This window comes from Protomyctophum parallelum (genome assembly GCF_964188405.1).
Source record: "Protomyctophum parallelum genome assembly, chromosome: 3".
Classification (NCBI taxonomy): domain Eukaryota; kingdom Metazoa; phylum Chordata; class Actinopteri; order Myctophiformes; family Myctophidae; genus Protomyctophum; species Protomyctophum parallelum.
This window is the reverse complement of record NC_139698.1, coordinates 5001031-5014579: the sequence shown is the minus strand read 5'-3', so window position 1 is coordinate 5014579 and position 13549 is coordinate 5001031. Positions and strand designations below refer to the sequence as shown.

Sequence of the window (13549 nt, the reverse complement as noted above, 5' to 3'; positions counted from 1 at the left end):
TACCTGTGGGGGCAGTGTGAGGCAGACTGTCCTACCTGTGGGGGCAGTGTGAGGCAGACTGTCCTACCTGTGGGGGCAGTGTGAGGCGCAGACTGTCCTACCTGTGGGGGCAGTGTGAGGCAGACTGTCCTACCTGTGGGGGCAGTGTGAGGCGCAGACTGTCCCTACCTGTGGGGGCAGTGTGAGGCGCAGACTGTCCTACCTGTGGGGGCAGTGTGAGGCGCAGACTGTCCTACCTGTGGGGGCAGTGTGAGGCAGACTGTCCCTACCTGTGGGGGCAGTGTGAGGCGCAGACTGTCCCTACCTGTGGGGGCAGTGTGAGGCAGACTGTCCTACCTGTGGGGGCAGTGTGAGGCAGACTGTCCCTACCTGTGGGGGCAGTGTGAGGCGCAGACTGTCCTACCTGTGGGGGCAGTGTGAGGCAGACTGTCCTACCTGTGGGGGCAGTGTGAGGCAGACTGTCCCTACCTGTGGGGGCAGTGTGAGGCGCAGACTGTCCTACCTGTGGGGGCAGTGTGAGGCGCAGACTGTCCTACCTGTGGGGGCAGTGTGAGGCGCAGACTGTCCCTACCTGTGGGGGCAGTGTGAGGCAGACTGTCCCTACCTGTGGGGGCAGTGTGAGGCGCAGACTGTCCTACCTGTGGGGGCAATGTGAGGCGCAGACTGTCCTACCTGTGGGGGCAGTGTGAGGCAGACTGTCCTACCTGTGGGGGCAGTGTGAGGCGCAGACTGTCCTACCTGTGGGGGCAGTGTGAGGCACAGACTGTCCTACCTGTGGGGGCAGTGTGAGGCGCAGACTGTCCTACCTGTGGGGGCAGTGTGAGGCGCAGACTGTCCTACCTGTGGGGGCAGTGTGAGGCAGACTGTCCTACCTGTGGGGGCAGTGTGAGGCGCAGACTGTCCTACCTGTGGGGGCAGTGTGAGGCGCAGACTGTCCTACCTGTGGGGGCAGTGCGAGGCGCAGACTGTCCTACCTGTGGGGGCAGTGTGAGGCAGACTGTCCTACCTGTGGGGGCAGTGTGAGGCGCAGACTGTCCTACCTGTGGGGGCAGTGTGAGGCAGACTGTCCTACCTGTGGGGGCAGTGTTCCTACCTGTGGGGGCAGTGCGAGGCAATGCGGCGAGGAGGATACGGCCGTGAGGAGCGGCGGGGGTGGCGTGGCGGTGGAGGAGCGAGGGTGGCACACTTCCTCGGGCAGGTCGGGCAGGATGGTCCTGGCGCGACCACCACATCGTCGGGGCGGCGCCCGGGCCTTGCCCCGGCCCTTCGGCCGGCCCACCCTGCGGGCCGGGGCAAGGCCCGCCCCCCGGGCTCTGGCCTCCCCACTGGTCTGACCCGTCCTGCAAAGGGTAGCATAGTTAACTAAAACCAACCAGGGAAACTCCCCCCTGTCAGGTGTAAAAGGAGCAACTTGGACACTCAGGCATGAAGGAAGCATGAGTTCAAGTCCGTTGCTCTCCCCTTGTCCCCCATATATGGGGACTAGGTTGGTCTCCCCTTGTCCCCCATATATGGGGACTAGGTTGGTCTCCCCTTGTCCCCCATATATGGGGACTAGGTTGGTGGAGGGTGTGTAGAGCCCAGGATCACATTAGATGATTGACACAGGGGTACAAAATGGGGTACAAAATCATGGAATAAAATTAAAAAAAAAAACTAAAACAAAAAAAACTGAACTAAATGAAAACTAGAAAAGAAAAAAAAATCAATACTGAAACAGTATTGTGCGTTTAGAAAACTAACTAAAACCAAACTAAAATGATAGACAGAATGCCCATCTGTAACTTTAATATAATTATTTTAAATGCCATCTTTTCTTGCGTTTTTATTACACGATACTAACTAAAACCCCTAAACTAAAACTAATAAAGAATTAAGAGTTGCTACAAAAATGTAAACTAAATAAAAACTAGCAAACCTGCTCTAAAAAAACAAACTTAAACTAACTGAATTAGAAAGAAAAAAATAAGTCAACAATAACTAAAACTATAATAAAACTAATACAAAATTAAGAGATGCTACAAAAATGTAAACTAAATAAAAAACTAGCCAACCTGCTCTAAAAAAAAACATTTTGGGCGGGAACCCCTTTTGGTGTTAGCATTATGTTATGCTTTAGCCATTGAAAAATAGCAGATCTACAAGCTCATCACAAGCTTGTAGGTCTGCTATTTTTTTTAAATCGAAGAACGACTGACATAGAAACACAGCTTTTTCAGAAAACTGTCAGGATGTAGAAGACATTTTTTAGAATCTGATCTCAGGTCAGAATGGTAAACTGTCAGGATGTAGAAGACATTTTTTAGAATCTGATCTCAGGTCAGAATGGTAAACTGTCAGGATGTAGAAGACATTTTTTAGAATCTGATCTCAGGTCAGAATGGTAAACTGTCAGTATGTAGAAGACATTTTTAGAATCTGATCTCAGGTCAGAATGGGTTAACCTACCTTGCCACCCGGGCCTCCTCACTGGTCCTGGGGGATGCAGGCGGAGATGGAGACGGAGGTGTGGAGCGCCGTGTCTCCGTCCTGTCACAGGGAGCAGGGGTCTTCTTCAGGCGGGAGGCAGAGCGCACCGGAGCAGCTCTTGAGGTGGATTTCGCCTGCCTGTTGGGCTGTCGCCATCAGGGAGTCGGAGTGGATGATTAATTGTCTTATATATTATATATATTACATATAAACACATAACTGTGATGAATGGTTTTTAATTGTGTTTTTCGGTTGTTGATTGCATTAAACATCGTAACATAGGCCCAGGCCGTAGCGTAACGGTCTGGGCACCGGACTGGTAATCCAGTCGCAGTGTGGCGCGGGTTCGACTCCCGGACCCGACGCGGCCTTTACCGCATGTCTTCCCCCCCCATCTCTCTCCCGTTTCCTGTCAGCCTACTGTCTGTCCCTTCAAAAATCAATAAAAGGCGTAAGCCGCAAAAAAGATATCTTAAAAAAACAAAACAAAAACATCGTAACATAATTATAGGTATTCTGCCTCAGAAGGAGGAGTTGTGACTAGTTGAATTGTGCGGTTTTGGCCTTCATAGGCTGGGGAAAACAAAAGGTGCACGCGGTTGCAGGAAGATGATTGGCTGTGGCAACCCCTGAAGGGAAAAGCTGAAAGGAAAAGACGACGACGAGCTTAACCCATTCTGACCCGAGATCAGATTCATACGAGGTTTCCGCCGGACACACACTGGTCTGATGAACCCATTCTGACCTGAGATCAGATTCTAAAAATGTCAGTCGCTCTTCGATTTTTCAAAAATAGCAGACCTACAAGCTCGTATCGCGCCACTCGGTGGCGCGATATGAGCTTGTAGATCTGCTGTTTTTCAATAGATAAAGCATAACATGATGCTGACACCAAAATGGGTGCCCGGTCAGAATGGGTTAAAACACGTCACAATGTTGACACGTTTTAAGCTCGTCGATCTGCTAATTCCACTGGATTTCAAAATGTTTGAAAATAAAATATATAATTATGGAAAAAAATCATGGTAATAATAAAGACGATTATGTAAAAACAATAATTGCGATTAGGTGAATATTAGACCCTCCAGAGGAATGCGATCGCATAATTTACCACATAATCCGCCAAATGGCGCAGATAATGCAGGGATCCACTCTTGTTCAGAAAGAACGCAAACTTACCGCATATTTCACCACATAAAAATCACATACAACCCTGCATATTTTGCAACTTTTTCTATATTTTGCATTTTGACATTTTCACACAACTTCTCGCTATTTCACCACAGAAAAAAAAATAATCACATAAAAACCTGCATATTTCATCACAAAATCAAGGATTTTAGCCCGCATAATTAAGCAATATCACACGAGAGGGTGTTCTTTATAGTCATTAATGCACGCCTGCGGTGCCCCTTAAAACTAAGAGTATCGCTGAAATTTTTTATTTTTTCCCAAGAAAATAGCTAGCCTAGCCACCGAGTCTCCTGAGCTCTGGGAGAAAAAGCACTGCTGAATTGTTTGTTTTGATTAGCCTGTGAAATATCGTGGTTTTAAGCACGGCTAGAAAGCCGTTTCAACCAATCAGATTGCTTCCTCAAAACGACCCGTTGTATAATCAAGAATTTTAAGCCGGCATAATTAAAGACTATAGCCCACGCTTGTTTCTGGAGGGTCCACATCAGGTGTGGGCAACTTTGACGATGGAGAGGGCCAATATATTTAAACTTTGACGATGGAGAGGGCCAATATATTTAAACTTTGACGATGGAGAGGGCCAATATATTTAAACTTTGACGATGGAGAGGGCCAATATATTTAAACTTTGACGATGGAGAGGGCCAATATATTTCCACACTCACTCCAGACGGCCACATTGCATATTACAGACATAGCAAAAAGCCAACCTACAAGCTCAAAACGCTTCGCAATGCGACGCGTTTTGAGCATAGTAGATCAGCTATTTTTGCTTCATTGGAATCCTGAAAAGTAAACTTTGAATTTATTGAATTTCAAATGCATTTAGTTATAGTTATGTTAACTTTATGAACTGTTAACATGACTACATTGGACGCAAAAAGACAATAACATTTTAAAACTAGTCATTAAGTACTAGTCATTTAACCCATTCTGACCTGAGATCAGATTCTATAAACGTCTTCTACATCCTGACAGTTTTCTGAAAAAGCTATGTTTCTGTGTCAGTCGCTCTTCGATTTTTCAAAAATAGCAGACCTACAAGCTCATATCGCGCCACTCGGTGGCGCGATATGAGCTTGTAGATCTGCTATTTTTCAATAGCTAAAGCATAACATGATGCCAACACCAAAATGGGTGCCCGGTCAGAATGGGTTAATACATGAAGTAATTAAAGCGGGTTTGGAATTGTAACAGCTGAAATCAATACTATATCAGTAACGACGCGTTCGTAGAACGTGTGTAGACATCCTAGCGCATTCTCAATGAAACCCGGCGAGAGAAGAATATTCTGAATTGTTTCCCATTTATTTTTTTCAGTTCGCCGTTCGGCTCCGGTACGCGAGATTTCTTTCTCTAGGATAGTTTAGGCAAGGAGCGCTGTGATTGGTTGTCAGTGGAGTAGGAAGCGCTGGGTTGTGTTTTGGACCGCACACAAGTGTTTATGCCTACTAGTACTCTAACCCTAACCCTAACTCTAACCCTAACCCTAACCCTAACCCTAACTCTAACCCTAACTCTAACCCTAACCCTAACCCTAACTCTAACTCTAACCCTAACCCTAACCCTAAACCTAACCCTAACCCTAAACCTAACCCTAAACCTAACCCTAAACCTAAACCTAACCCTAAACCTAACCCTAACCCTAAACCTAACTCTAACCCTAACTCTAACCCTAACCCTAACCTAACCCTAAACCTAACCCTAAACCTAACCCTAACCCTAACCCTAACTCTAACCCTAACCCTAACTCTAACCCTAACCCTAACCCTAACCTAAACATAACCGCAAGCAGGGGAGCAACGCATCCTTCACCAACCTTAATCCAGTTTTTTTTAATGCAACCTTAATCCAAAAACTATTAAAAAGTCTGCGGTTGTAAAAGTAGTGGCGCAGTGGGGCGCGAACCAGCGAAGTATTATTACAAGTCGGCGGAGTAGTCCACTAGGCTAGCGAGGCAGCTGGCAGAATGGGGTTTATGTTTATATTAGAAGGTGAGGTTCCGCCCGCCTGGGTGGCGCTTTCCTTGACTACTAGTAGTAGGGCGGGGCGAAGCCGGCGTGGTAAAACGAGCGCTCCTTGCCAAACCTATCCTAGGGAAAAAAATTAAGCCTCTGGTACGCTACACTCTGGGCTCATATTAGCTTACCGTTGACTTAGCCGTTAGCGCGGCAGAAAGAATGCCTCGTCGTCTCTCCTAATGCAGGGCGCTCTCCGTGCTTTTCATCCGACGGATATACTACGCGCTTCATTTCTGCTCCTCATCCGTCTCTCTCCCTCAAAATATATATATATATAACGCTTTTTGGATCATATATCGTATAAATTAAAACGATAGCAATGTAAGCTAGCAATGTAAAGCAAACTTTCCGTGGGTCGTGGGTTTCAGAGTAAAATGTCTTTCCGGCAACCCCAGAGCTCTTATTTTTAAGGAATCCCCGGCACGGATTGTGTTAACACGCGGGCCGCATTAACCCATTCTGAACGGGAACCCATTTTGGTGTTAGCATCATGTTATGCTTTAGCTATTGCAAAATAGAAGATCTACAAGCTCATAGCGCACCACCGAGTGGCGCTCTAAGAGCTTGTAGGTCTGCTATTTTTTGAAAAATCTAAGAACGACTGACATTTTTAGAATCTGATCTCAGGTCAGAATGAGCTAATCAGACCAGTGTGTGTCCAGTGGAAACCTCGTATGAATCTGATCTCAGGTCAGAATGGGTTAAAACGATAGCAATGTAAGCTAGAAATGGAAAGCAAACTTTTTTCGTGGGTCGTGGGTTTCAGAGTAAAATGTCTTTCCGGCAACCCCAGAGCTCTTATTTTGAAGGAATCCCCGGCACGGATTGCACCCCATGGTCTACACATTACTCCACAGACCTTACCTGTTTCCTGCGCGCAGTCCTCCGGCCACCGGGGGGCGCTCCAGTCAGGGACGACTGGGAGGACTCGGCGGGCGCGTGCAGCAGAGCCCCCGGGGTAGGCGAGTGGCTGGGGGCGGAGCCGGCTGGATACACGGCGGCCAATGACACGGGCTCCTGGGCGGGCACAAACATGGCCCCCCGGCCCAATGCGCTCTCAGCCAATGGGATGAAGCCGTGCACAGGCAGGGCTCCTCCCGCCGCCTCGGGAAGGACTTCCTGCAGGTAAGGCTGTCGCCGTCATGAACATTTTGTCAATAATAATTCAAATTAGGGATAATAATAATAATAAAACTTTATTTGTATAGCACCTTTCATGACATGAAATGCAGCTCAAAGTGCTTTACAGAACAATGGAGAATAAAAGAAAAGCAAGGCAACGACATTAAAAAATAAGCAGTAATGCAGTACAGCGAGGACATGAATAACAAAAAATAAAAGATAAATTAAAGGCAATGTTGTAGAAGTGGGTGAGCTTTAAACATGTCTACAGAGGCTGCCTGACGAAGGTACAGTGGGAGCTTGTTCCATGCCGTCGGCCCGTAGAAGCAAAAAGCTGCTTCCCCGTATTTTTTAGTTGCCATTTTTTTGGGCAAAGCGAGCAGGCCGGCGGTGGAAGACCTTAGGGGGCGGTTTGGGACATATTTAGGCAGGCAGTCATGTAGGTAGGAAGGTGCGAGACCATTGAGAGCTTTATAGACAAGTAAAATAATTTTAAAATCAATCCTAAAAACAACCGGAAGTGCCGATGAGACAATTTGGCCGATATAGATATCCGATATAATTAATTGCTGTTATGGCCGATATTACCGATGTCGATATGATCTCACTCTGTATTGAAAAAAAATCAAACCCGTGTGAACTGAGTGGTGCAACTCCACTCCACATTATTTCAAAAAGGTATCCTAATAAAAGGTAGCGGTACCTGTGTGTGGCTGACGGGGCCTGAAAGGTAGCCTAATAAAAGGTAGCCGTACCTCCGTGTGGCTGACGGGGCCTGAAAGGTAGCCTAATAAAAGGTAGCGGTACCTCCATGTGGCCGACGGGGCCTGAAAGGTAGCCTAATAAAAGGTAGCGGTACCTCCATGTGGCTGACGGGGCCTGAAAGGTAGCCTAATAAAAGGTAGCGGTACCTCCGTGTGGCTGACGGGGCCTGAAAGGTAGCCTAATAAAAGGTAGCGGTACCTCCGTGTGGCTGACGGGGCCTGAAAGGTAGCCTAATAAAAAGGTAGCGGTACCTCCGTGTGGCTGACAGGGCCTGAAAGGTAGCCTAATAAAAGGTAGCGGTACCTGCGTGTGGCCGACGGGGCCAGCGCTGGCCAGCGGAGGCAGAGCGCTGTTGTGGGCCAGGGGGAAGACGCCGGTGGGTCTGGGCGGAGCGACGCCGACCAGGCATCTTTTGGTCAGGGCCGGGTGCAGCCGCAGGGTGACGTTTTTGGGGAGGGCGCGGGGGTACCCGCCCGAGGGCAGCCTGGCTCCGTGGATCACGGCTTGGCTTTTCTGGAAGGGACACAAAAGGAAGCAGCGAGGTTATACAAAAAACTATATGAGTGATTGATTGATTGATTGTTTATTTATTTTCGTGTCATGCACACCTTGTGCCCAACCCTCATGGGTTTATAAGACACCATTTCACTTTCATTTGCAATTACAGCATGTTTTACATTACATAATGTATGCATTTTACAGCATGTTTACATTACATCATTAATTATATTACACCTCAGATGTATACAGAGTACTCTTTGTCTTCTTTCCCAAGCTTGACAAATAAAATTTGCTACAACGAAAGTTCCTTTGGCAAAACATATCTCCATTTTTACATAGTCATTTAAATCTAGGAAATCCCCACATATAGAACATCTTATTAACCAAAATATCCCTTAAGTCATCATATTTAGAGCAGTAAAACAAAAAGTGAACTTTGTTTTCAATTTAATTTAGATCAAAGAACAGACAATATCTCTCATCTTCAGGGGTGGCATTAAACCTGCCAGTCTCCAGTGCTAATGGTAATGTTCCTGACCTTATTTGAGCACAAAGAGATTGTTGCCTTTTGTTTAAATTATACTTCACATAAGGTTCTAGAGACTTATAGATCTTTAACCCCTCTTCAATACGCCCTCTTGAACGTGAAATGAAACAAAAAGACCCTTATGGGTCCCCATTTTGTTGGAGTTGGGTGGTTTTTTTCAACTTATGGGGACATGCAGTGTCTCTGTGTGTGTCCAGTGTGTGAGACAGTGTGTTATGGGGACATGCAGTGTCTCGGTGTGTGAGGCAGTGTGTTATGGGGACATGCAGTGTCTCGGTGTGTGTCCAGTGTGTGAGGCAGTGTGTTATGGGGACATGCAGTGTCTCGGTGTGTGAGGCAGTGTGTTATGGGGACATGCAGTGTCTCGGTGTGTGTCCAGTGTGTGAGGCAGTGTGTTATGGGGGACATGCAGTGTGTCGGTGTGTGTCCAGTGTGTGTGAGGCAGTGTGTTATGGGGACATGCAGTGTCTCGGTGTGTGTCCAGTGTGTGAGGCAGTGTGTTATGGGGACATGCAGTGTGTCGGTGTGTGTCCAGTTTGTGAGGCAGTGTGTTATGGGGGACATGCAGTGTGTCGGTGTGTGTCCAATGTGTGAGGCAGTGTGTTATGGGGGCATGCAGTGTTATCGGTGTGTGTCCAGTGTGTGAGGCAGTGTCTTATGGGGACATGCAGTGTGTCGGTTTGTGTCCAGTGTGTGAGGCAGTGTGTTATGGGGGACATGCAGTGTGTCGGTGTGTGTCCAGTGTGTGAGGCAGTGTGTTATGGGGGCATGCAGTGTTATCGGTGTGTGTCCAGTGTGTGAGGCAGTGTCTTATGGGGACATGCAGTGTTGTCGGTGTGTGTCCAGTGTGTGAGGCAGTGTGTTATGGGGACATGCAGTGTCTCGGTGTGTGTCCAGTGTGTGAGGCAGTGTGTTATGGGGGACATGCAGTGTCTCGGCGTGTGTCCAGTGTGTGAGGCAGTGTGTTATGGGGGACATGCAGTGTCTCGGTGTGTGTCCAGTGTGTGAGGCAGTGTGTTATGGGGACATGCAGTGTCTCGGTGTGTGTCCAGTGTGTGAGGCAGTGTGTTATGGGGGACATGCAGTGTCTCGGCGTGTGTCCAGTGTGTGAGGCAGTGTGTTATGGGGACATGCAGTGTGTCGTTGTGTGTCCAGTGTGTGAGGCAGTGTGTTATGGGGGACATGCAGTGTGTCGGTGTGTGTCCAATGTGTGAGGCAGTGTGTTATGGGGGCATGCAGTGTTATCGGTGTGTGTCCAGTGTGTGAGGCAGTGTCTTATGGGGACATGCAGTGTGTCGGTTTGTGTCCAGTGTGTGAGGCAGTGTGTTATGGGGGACATGCAGTGTGTCGGTGTGTGTCCAATGTGTGAGGCAGTGTGTTATGGGGGACATGCAGTGTGTCGGTGTGTGTCCAGTGTGTGAGGCAGTGTGTTATGGGGACATGCAGTGTGTCGGTTTGTGTCCAGTGTGTGAGGCAGTGTGTTATGGGGGACATGCAGTGTGTCGGTGTGTGTCCAGTGTGTGAGGCAGTGTGTTATGGGGGCATGCAGTGTTATCGGTGTGTGTCCAGTGTGTGAGGCAGTGTCTTATGGGGACATGCAGTGTTGTCGGTGTGTGTCCAGTGTGTGAGGCAGTGTGTTATGGGGACATGCAGTGTCTCGGTGTGTGTCCAGTGTGTGAGGCAGTGTGTTATGGGGGACATGCAGTGTCTCGGCGTGTGTCCAGTGTGTGAGGCAGTGTGTTATGGGGACATGCAGTGTGTCGTTGTGTGTCCAGTGTGTGAGGCAGTGTGTTATGGGGACATGCAGTGTGTCGGTGTGTGTCCAGTGTGTGAGGCAGTGTCTTATGGGGACATGCAGTGTCTCGGCGTGTGTCCAGTGTGAGGCAGTGTCTTATGGGGGACATGCAGTGTCTCAGTGTGTGTCCAGTGTGTGAGGCAGTGTCTTATGGGGACATGCAGTGTTGTCGGTGTGTGTCCAGTGTGTGAGGCAGTGTGTTATGGGGACATGCAGTGTCTCAGTGTGTGTCCAGTGTGTGAGGCAGTGCTGAGACCTTGAGCCAGGTAGGCAGGAGAGAGAAGTCTCTGTCCACCGGGGGGCGCTGTTCTCCCTGCACGGCCGCGCTGCAGGCCACAGGCATGGCAGGGAGCTCTCCGCTCTCATGGAACACCTGGGAACAGCACAGAGAAAGGCGAGGGGTTTAACACTACGAAGTCTGAAAAAAAATCACTACTACTCAGTCGGCTGAAGGGTCAATGGGACCGTGTTTTTGGTGCGATTTGATTGGCCACTCTCTCCCCCACACGTCCCTCTCCAGCTGGAGAAGACATTGTTCAAGCCTGCATCCCATTTCCAACGAATTAAATCATAATATGTTTCTTAACACATGTTTTCACTCCTAAAATGTATAAAACTAATAATACATGTGAAAAATATATATTTTGCCGTTGCCCGTTAGTACTATATTGCAACATAGCCATGGAAGAGTGTCACGTTGCTGCCTTTTGTTGTTATTTTTTTCCTTCCAAAAGAGCAAGATCAGCAAGATAATATATGTCACCCCACGCGATGTACAGACTGCTTGACTAGGCATGTAAACATGACATAATTGTATTAATGTTTAAGTGTAATGATGTTATTGACCGGATTGTCCGTAGTCCTCCAGCCGTTAGCTTACAGTTGCTAATATTATAAGCTAACAACATTACTAAAGCCAATGTATTGCATTAAATGCGGCCTGTCCGCGGTAAATTACTTATACAAGTGAGTCGCGTTATATTTACCTAAATTACCAGCCAAAGTACATTCCAAATAAACAATTATTAGCCACGTTATGTTGTTATATCAGTTTAATTAATAAACATCGTTCATAATACGGCCGTTAGCACTGTGAATTCAACATCCGGTGAGGAGAGGATACGGTTCGTGTATGTGTTGTGTATGGAAGTCAGCGCATACAGTGGCTTACCGGATGTAAGCCTTGCACACTAAATAGAATAGAATAGAGAGAGAGAAAAAGTTTACAGATAAAGAAGGACGGACAGGCTGAACTCTTTTGACTGACAAAGAGCTGGCGATATTGAGCCTATATGCCAGAACAAATTAATCCACAGCAGCATGCCTACATAAGTTCCACGTCGCTTGCAGAAAGAACTGTTCTTTTGACTGACAAAACATTTAGCGGTTCGGGAGGTCTATCTGGTTGGAATTATTCAAACACTTTTTATTTTGTATCGCGCATCGGCAAGCGTTCTCGCTTCATGGAAAGTAAATGTCGGGTCGAGTCTAACCGAGCATGCAATAATAATAATAATAATAATAACAATGATAATAATCATTGTATTCATATTCCTATTATCTTATCAAAATAATAAACAAATTCCAAGTTAATTAACCAGCCAAACGTATATGATTTAATTCGTTGGACATGGAATGCAGCAACAACAACAACAATGCCGTCTCCAGCTGTTTGTGTGTTCTTTTTTTTTCTCCACCCCTACCACCATAACCACCATAACTCGCTCATTTTTTGCTCATTTAAAAAAAATCAAAATACCATGTAAACTCTGGAATTGGGGCTTTCATTTGGTATATAAATCGGTTGTGTAGGCGCTCTCTACGAAACGATATCAAGTGAAAAGTAAATGTCGGGGAATCACCATTAACACCATTATCAAGCAGCGCAAACAAAAGACGAGAGGGGGAGAAAGGGTGACGGCGGTCGATTGGGCCGATTATAGTCAGACTGAGTAAGAGATATATGCCTAAAATCATATTTACAAAATGTTTCAAATGGAAAAAAAAACAGAGATGATTTCAACCGAATATTTAGACAAAGTCATGCAAGGGGAACTTTCTCTGGACTCCATGGGCTAAGAAAATAAACGTTGAAATTTCAAATTCGGTCAGAACGGCTGCTCAGACTTCCTAGTGTTAACCCATTTAGACCTGAGGACAAGTCTACAAATGCATTCTGCATACAGTGCAAAAATGCAATGTACAGTTTTCAGTCAGTCAGTCAGTGGGGTCAGTGGTGTTCAAACCCAAGAACCCAAACAATTATATGCAATTGGCTGCAGTGCCCACAGACCATGAAGCGTGACAAAAACTAAATGAAAACTAAATGAAAACTAAGCTACAGACTAAGAAAACAGCACGACGTGTTGTGAGCATGATGTAGATCGGCTATATTTAACTGTAACATCAGTCATTACGACGGCGTCAATGCCCACCAAGATACATTTTAGTCGACTAAAATCACACAGACCTTGAGGACGTTCCCGGGGGGCCCGCTGGGGCCACACATGTCCACGATGTGCCGGCGGGTGTAGCGGCGCCGCTTGCGGACGAGGTAGTTGCAGAGCTGCTCGTCGGGCAGGACCGTGTGCTCAAAGTGCCTCAGGCCCAACGCCATCAGGCTGGAGAGAGAGAGAGAGAGAGAGAGAGAGACAGAGACAGAGACAGAGAGAGAGAGAGAGAGAGAGAGACAGAGAGACAGAGAGACAGAGATTGTACTGTAACTAATGTAATGTCTCCTCTGACACCGAGTCTCTCCTACATCTATTGTACTGTAACCTAATGTAATGTCTCCTCTGACACCAGGATCTATTGTACTGTAACCTAATGTAATGTCTCCTCTGACACCAGGATCTATTGTACTGTAACCTAACGTAATGTCTCCTCTGACACCAGGATCTATTGTACTGTAACCTAATGTAATGTCTCCTCTGACACCAGGATCTATTGTACTGTAACCTAATGTAATGTCTCCTCTGACACCAGGATCTATTGTACTGTAACCTAATGTAATGTCTCCTCTGACACCAGGATCTATTGTACTGTAACCTAACGTAATGTCTCCTCTGACACCAGGATCTATTGTACTGTAACCTAATGTAATGTCTCCTCTGACACCAGGATCTATTGTACTGT

At 46.9% G+C, this 13549-nt stretch overlaps 1 protein-coding gene across 1 annotated transcript in view; it reads right to left on the bottom strand.

Moving 5' to 3' along the window:
- LOC310856125 (uncharacterized protein) overlaps positions 1 to 13549 on the bottom strand; it is a 79300-nt gene that overhangs the window by 28368 nt on the left and 37383 nt on the right. Inside the window, exons 20-29 of the mRNA XM_083761358.1 lie at positions 12885 to 13035; positions 10671 to 10787; positions 7875 to 8084; positions 6549 to 6815; positions 2449 to 2615; positions 1094 to 1340; positions 841 to 906; positions 503 to 638; positions 305 to 369; positions 134 to 202 (exon numbers count right to left, since the gene is read on the bottom strand). Coding sequence (XP_083617484.1) covers positions 134 to 202; positions 305 to 369; positions 503 to 638; positions 841 to 906; positions 1094 to 1340; positions 2449 to 2615; positions 6549 to 6815; positions 7875 to 8084; positions 10671 to 10787; positions 12885 to 13035 — 1495 coding nt within the window. The remainder of the gene's footprint in view (positions 1 to 133; positions 203 to 304; positions 370 to 502; positions 639 to 840; positions 907 to 1093; positions 1341 to 2448; positions 2616 to 6548; positions 6816 to 7874; positions 8085 to 10670; positions 10788 to 12884; positions 13036 to 13549) is intronic.